This window comes from Myotis brandtii, unplaced genomic scaffold (genome assembly GCF_000412655.1).
Source record: "Myotis brandtii unplaced genomic scaffold, ASM41265v1 scaffold123, whole genome shotgun sequence".
Lineage (NCBI taxonomy): Eukaryota > Metazoa > Chordata > Mammalia > Chiroptera > Vespertilionidae > Myotis > Myotis brandtii.
Window position 1 is genome coordinate 9,763,061 of NW_005354291.1, and position 7,595 is coordinate 9,770,655.

At 36.2% G+C, this 7,595-nt stretch overlaps 1 protein-coding gene across 2 annotated transcripts in view; it reads right to left on the minus strand.

Annotated features, from left to right (window-relative positions):
• Positions 1-7,595, minus strand: part of LOC102253541 (mediator of RNA polymerase II transcription subunit 23) — a 46,353-nt gene that overhangs the window by 31,177 nt on the left and 7,581 nt on the right. Inside the window, exons 7-9 of one of the 2 annotated variants that reach the window (XM_014533826.1) lie at positions 7,009-7,078; positions 5,244-5,356; positions 3,700-3,795 (exon numbers count right to left, since the gene is read on the minus strand). In XM_014533826.1, the coding sequence (XP_014389312.1) occupies positions 3,700-3,795; positions 5,244-5,356; positions 7,009-7,078 (279 nt within the window). Of the gene's footprint in view, positions 1-1,400; positions 1,411-3,699; positions 3,796-5,243; positions 5,357-7,008; positions 7,079-7,595 lie in introns of those variants that run through there. The other variant, XM_014533827.1, reaches the window with a different exon arrangement.

Below are 7,595 nucleotides of genomic sequence, written 5' to 3' on the forward strand. Positions count from 1 at the left end.
CCATAATCTGTGCTACTACTTTAGAATAGAAGTTTGGCTTTTGTTTTCAATTACTAAAGTAAGTACTCTAAAATTAAGATTCTCTATCACATAGATTATTTTACAAAGTAGAACAAATGAAAATTTGCAAAGCAGTTAAATAATCTGTAAATAAAGGTTAATTATCAGTCACTAGGCTATAGTAATTCTGTAAGCCAATGGACACTATGTGTATGGTTACTCATAACTTTTCTGAAACTTTTATAAATTTAAGTCTTCATTATATAAGCATATAAGTTGAATTAGTTTACATTATTTCTATATGCATATTTTAACCTCTTTTAACAACATGAATCTAAATTCAATATTTTAACAATTCACATTCTGCATAATAGCTCAAATTATATTGGAACATTTTAAATTTTCCGATCTTATTAAAAAGCTTAAGCATTGAGAAACATTAACAGTAACCCTTACCCATGCCCCTGATTCTTTTCCATCATGACTTCAAATGGCAAATGATAAGGCTTTTTTCAGTCTTAAACATATTCTAGCTAAGTAACCTCTAACATGTTTATATAACAGTTCTGGTACAGCTTTTGTGGTGAAATTTTAACATGTACTTAGGTGGACTTAATTAACTTTAAATAATTATTTCAGTGCTAGAAAACAAATTTTATTTAATCCTCACCCCATAATATTTTTTCCATTGATTTTCAGAGAGAGTGGAAAGGAGAGGGGAAGAGAGAGAGAGAGAGAGAGAGAGAGACATGGATGTAGAGAGACATCAATTGATTGCCTCCTGCACGCGCCCCTACCGGGGCCGGGGTTTGAACCTGCAACCCAGATACCTGCCCTTGACTGGAATTGAACTCACGACCATTCCATGCGTAGACCGATGCTCTAACCAGTGAGCAATGCTGGCTAGAGATAGAAAACAATGGACCAGCCGGGAAAAAAATATCCTTTTGTATGTCATTTATTCTCTGCCAATAAGAACTGAAGCGCTGTGCCAGTTAATACCACTTTAATGGTGCCTTTCAAAGATAAACAGTGATTAGTCTAGTACTTCACTGTCTCAGGGTAGCCAGAGTTCATACACCACCACACAAGAACTTGAGTAGCATATGGTTTGTAATGCTCTTATTCAGTAGAAAGAACACAAACTCGTGTAAACACGCAAAACAGTATTCTTCCACTGTGAACATTCCACTTTGCTGGTCACAGAACTGGGCTATTTATGACCTTCTAAATGTGACCAATTTTAAGATAAAATATAGCCCAATTCCTACTGGAAAATGCAATATAGACAGCTCTTTAAAGGTTTCAAGCTTTCATTAATTACTGCATTGCTAGAGAAAGGACAAGAAAGTACAGTGCAGGATATAGTTTTGTAATGATAAAAGACGTGGTAAGATAACTTGCTTATTTTTAATCATATGCTTCTTATACTGTGTATTCTCATTTTCTTTACTTTCCAGATGGTGAAAATAACATATAAGTCAATTCAGCACATATCTTCCATCTACAAGTTCACTCACTACAGTTTTCTACAAAACAACTACTGATGAATCATAAAGTTTTGACAATGTTTACACTTCAGTGGGACCAATAATAATAATGTTCTGTCAGCATTTCCATTATAAACTTTATTTTTTACGGATTTATGTCTTAGTCATAAACTTTTTTTAGGTTGAAACTTGTTATTAAAATGATTGGATCAGAGATACTCTTCTTTGAGTTGTTTTGTCAATTTTTGGTTTGAGAAGAACTGCCCCCCAAAAGAAAGCAGCAAATGATAGCTAAGGCTATCTGGGGGAGGATACTTGCAGCTCAAATGACCACTGGTATATTTATCCACCAACTGTAAAAAAAATTGAGTTGTTGGATTTAAAGTTCATTGCAAAAATTAGTTTTAAGAAGCAGCATAAAGCATTCTTTCAAAGTTAACTAAATACTTACCTCTAACTCAAGTGAAAGTTGATCAGAATTAATGACTGCGTATTTAAGGTGTTAAATTGACAAACTGATTATATGAGGTAACTGTCATATACTGTGAAGCAGTTTCACTTTTCACATGTACAAAGGCTTGTTCAAACAAGGAAACTTGGTAAATTTTTCAGAAGAAAAAACTTAAATAAAAGAGATACTGCTACCAGGGTGAGGTTTGGCATGCAAAGTTTCAACACTGAGCAAGTTTTATGGCCAAGCTATATGTCCTTAAAAATAGGGCTTTATAAATGGAAGCACTGGCACAACCTTCACTATAGTATTGCAAACAGTAACGCTATTTTATATAGCCTAGACAAGAACGTCTTTTTAAAAGAAAAAAGCTGGTCTATTTTAATGTTGGGCTCAAAAATGTTTAACAAAAATAATTGGAACCACTATTTTGCTTAAAGTCTCCAAGGTGAAAAGTCCGGGAACAGACTTGGGACTGCATAAAAGTTTGATTTATAAAGTTTGGCCACAGTGTCCTTCTCCCGCCTTAGGTGAGCGTCAGCTGAGAGGAGCTCGCTCTAGGAGGACACATCTGGCAGAGACTGACAAAGGGTGTTTGTCAGGCAGGTGTGGGGTCACCTAAGAGTGTGACATTTCTTAGTCAATCCCCATGTTTCCAAAAAAATCCTTCTCTGTATAAGGTTTACCACTCCAACTTTTAAAAGTAACATATCTCTATTAAAGTGCTTTTTCTCTGTTTTGTTTTTAATTTTTCTTTTTTAAGACAAAGCAACATAAGTATTTTTATTGATGTTGTTATTTATTTATGTTTTAAAAGTCTGGAAAGATAAAGGCCACCACAAATCTTTCCATCTCTAAAAATTCCACCAGGCTCGCTTTAGCCCTAAAGCATGAAAAACAGTAAAATGGAGTGGGGAGAAAAACAACCCATCAAAAAAGTGACAGGCTTTATTGTGTGCCAGGTGTTGTCTCTTTGTTAAAAAGAAAAAAAAGAAGAAAAAAACCACCAAAAACCAAAACCAAAAACAATCCACCAAAAACAACTCTCATATCCCAAGAAGAATTTGTTTTAGTGGCCTTGGTCTTAGCATGGTCCTGCCAATTTCAAGCCCCGACCATACATGAATTCTCTAAACGGAATCAGTGGCTACAAAGCGGCCAGCGTATCGTTAGTCACAATACAACAGTAAGGTTGTGAACATACCTGAGCAATGTTCAAGGTCTAGAGCATTGGAGGATGGGCAGGACAAGACAGGACAGAACAAAAATAAAGGAAGAAAAAAAGAAAAGACAAAACAGTGACTATGAGGCCAGCCTCAAGGAACCCAGAGTCAGCACAAACCCCCCCACGTTAAACCACCAAAAACATATCCCACCCCCAAAAAAGTCAGCAATGAGGCCATGCTGAAGATACTATGGGTTATAAAAAAGGACACCCAAACAACAACAAAAATAAAAAATTAGGGTTAAGTCATGTGTAGGTTTCTCTGGCAAAAGGTATACTTGAAACTGGCCTTATAGAAAAAAAAGCAATGCAAAATAAATCAACTTTCAAAATATCTCCTTTTTAATTTAAACATTCTGAAAGCAATATATATATATATGATAGGAACAATACATTGTTTAATAAATCATATATTTTTAAAAAATCACCAAATAGTTTTAACTGTTTTGCTCAGTTAGCTATAGCAAAGAAAAGAGAAAAGAATAGTGCAGATTTTACACAGAATTTACTAGGTTTCCATCACAGTACAGTACCTGCTTATTTAAACCTAGCATATTGCAGACCATATCCCTGGAATAAGGCTGCTCCAATACATATCTCAACAAAGCAGTCTGTGGTTCAAACAGATCCTTTAAAGAAAATAAAAAATAATTATTGCTTCAAGATTAAAGTAAATTCAAATAATTTGAAATTGGGATCAAAAAATCCTCTAAAGGCACTTGTTACCTGCACACTGTAGGCAGTATCTAGTAAAAAAACAAAAACAAAAACAAAAACATCGGATTTTAGTGCTCGTTGCCATTAATCTATTTATCCCTTATTTGATAAGGCAGAGGGACTTGCCCGAAGTCAGAGTCTAAACTTAAAAAATGACTTCAGCTGGCCACATGAAAGTCTTACGCTTCACTGTAAGGAAAGGATTTCCTGCTCAGAAATCAAATCAAAGAGAAGTGGAGGCAGTTTCCAATCACCTCACACAAGTGAAAACAAACACTATTTCCAAATTTGGAGAGGACAAATGACTTGATAGCACAGGGTTTAAGAGTGTAGGTTCTGGCATCATATTGCCTGAGTTCAAATTCTGGTTCTACCACTTCCTAAACATGGGCCTTAGTCAAGTTACTACCCATTTTGTGTCTCAGTTTCATCACCTGTAGAATGGAGATATTAAGATGATAGTTAAAAATAAGAATTTCACAAAGTAAAGTTTTTAGAACACTGCCTGGCACATGGTAAGCACACAATAAATTCATCTGTTTTTGTTATTATTGCTATCATGATGAAAGTGAAAGTAAATTCCATGTAGTTTACCACATTTTCACGTTCCAAAATTTTCTGACTAATATGCCAAGAGCTCAGATTGTCACCTTACATTCACTATTTAACCCTCCTCACTTTTGAACAAATTTGCTAGTTACTCTACATATCACTTTTGACATAAAACATGTACATGAACAATATCCAGCCCTCCCCTACCCTGCTCTGATATCAATCCAACACCCAAAATAATATAATGATCTAACAAATCTCATTATAGAATTATGTTTTTACCTCATTTCATTTCACTAATATTTGTGGATTTTTTTCCCCTTTGTTTTCTATTCCACTTGTGTCTCGTCCCCCCTTTTAAAAAATCTAACAAATATGAGGCTCACTCTCCAAATTTTAAAGACATTGCAAATTCATTTTTGGTCCTCCCTTTGTGAAGAAGGAATGAAAACAAAGAATTTATTTAAAGTCAGTTTTCTAATTCCAAGTACTTTGCCAGAGTTGGACCTCTGGAGCCTAAACACCCGAAATATCACAAACCAGAGTATACTGGAATCACACATTAAACCACACACTATCTTTCATTAAATATTTACTTCTTCGGCCCTGGCTGGGTAGCTCAATTGGTTGGAGCATTGTCCCGATACACCAAGGTTGTGGGTTCGGTCCTCAATCAGGACACATAGAAGAATCAACCAATGAATGCATAAATAAGTGGAACAACAAATCAATATGTCTGTCTGTCTGTCTCTCTCTAAAACAAAAATCAATAAATAAAAATTTAATAAAATAATATTTAGCAACATACCTTATCATATGGCAGAAGGCCTTTCAAAGGAAAACGAAGAGTTGCAGGATCCAATTTCCATGAATTACACATGGCACCTGAGTTATTTACAACTGGCAGAAGGCTGCAGCGGCCTGTATGTATTACAAAAAAGGTTTTTAAGTAAGCGTTAACACAATACTGGTCCTTCATTCACTCTACAAATATTTAATGAACATCTGTGCCGAACCAGATGCTGGTTTAAAAAATGTTTGAATTAGATGAAAATTTGGAAATTGTCTTTGATTACTTTTAGTCCAGGTGACTGGAGACCAATACTTAAGATTGTGAACATACTGTGGGCCTGAAGGTATCCACAAAGTCTGACACCAATTTGTACAGGCCTTCCAAACTCAAACATGTTGCATTTGTCCAAGTATCTAGGACAGAGGTCAGCAAACTATAATCCATGGGTCAATTCCAGCTTGCTACCTATTTTTGTGAAGTTTAGTCAATCGCACTTCCTATGAGCCTGGTGCTAGTCTGCAGACTGAAATACAAAAATAAACTAAATAAATGGTTCACTGCTGCTTTTGCACTGCCATGGCAGAACTGAGTAGCTGCAACAGATTGAATAACCCACAGAACCCAAAATATTCACTGTATCACCATTTACAGAAAAAGTTTGCAGAACTTTCTAGTATAGGGTCAACATGATTGACTTCAAGCATGATGTTCCTAGAGGCCTTAGTTGTAGCATATGGCTACCAGCACATATATCTAACTGCTTGACGAATCCTGCCACTTGGATGGCTCATGGGTACGACAAGCTCAACAAGTATTAAATTGAACTCATCATCATCCTTCTCAAACCCGCATTATTTCAATAATTCATTAAATGATATAATATCTACTCAGTTACAAAAGCTAGAAGGCTGAGAATCATCTGTATGGTGTTTATTTCGTTTATTTTTGAATTTCAGTCTGCAGAATAGCCCTGGCTCATAGGAAGTGCTATTGACTAAATAATGGTCTATATTCCCAGACAGACCAAGGTCAACATGATGTCTAGAAATAATTCAGGAATATATATGCACACTGCAAACACTGCCAAATCACATGCTTATTTTTAAAAGAAAACTCTGAGAATCTAACAAAACATGAAAAAATAGAAAATTAAATAAGTGAAATAGAGAGCAAAGATGTGAATTGAAATGGGCTAAAAGAGCCTGATAGTTTTGTGTATTGTGGACACGGAGGGACAGGTCTGTAATGATATTCAGTTGGGTAGAGATTCCACGATGCTTTACTAGCTCTATTCAAAATTCCCTCTAAGCATCAGGATATACATCTAGGATGGTTCTGTTCGAAGCTTAGACCCAGTCCAGACATTTGCTCTTCCCTCCCTTCATTCAGCACAAAGTACCTGAAAACAAGTCAAAGGCTAGTAAGCTCTAGAACAGTGGTTCTCAATCTTCCTAATGCCGTGACCCTTTAATACAGTTCCTCATGTTGTGGTGACAACCAACCATAAAATTATTTTCATTGCTACTTCATAACTGTAATTTTGCTACTGTTATGAATCGTAATGTAAATATCTGATATGCAGGATGTATTTAGGTGACCCTTGTGAAAGGGTCGTTCGACCCCCCCCCTCCCCCCGCCCCAAAGGGGTCGCGACCCACAGGTTGAGAACCGCTGTCCTAGAGTTACAAAATGACAAGCTACCAAGACATGTGTAAGACACTTTGTTCCATAGTCATTCAAAACCACACACTGTTTAGTATATTTTAAATTACAATCCTACCACAAATGGAGTTTATCCTTGCTGTGGGCCTGAAGGTATCCACAAAGTCTGATACTAGGTTTCCAAGTAACTAAAAACAAAACAAAAAAACAAGCAAGTATAAAATCATGACTGCTCTGAATATAATGATCATTTACATAAAATGAGATAACATGTAAAGGTTTAGTACAAAGACTGGCACATTGGAATTACTCAAAGGTTGGTGTTCTTTTGCTTCCTTCTAAACAATTACTTACCAGTTCCTCTGCCTCTGAATTAGGCCAAGTGATACCACAATGTCCTTAGCTATTTGATAAAGCTATGTATATTTTATCACGTGATATATAAACTGTGGCAACAGGACAGCAGAGAAATGAAACAGAAAATAATGATACCCAGCCAGTGTGGCACAATGGGCTATGAACCCACTGAATGTCGACCTATGAACCTGGAGGTCATGGTTCAATTCTGGTCAGGGCACGTGCCTGGGTTTCTGGCTCTAACCCCAACAGGGGGCATGCAGGAGGCAGCCAATCAATGATTCTCTCTCATCATTGATGTTTCTGTCTCTCTCTCCCTCTCCCTTCCTCACTGAACCAATAATATAT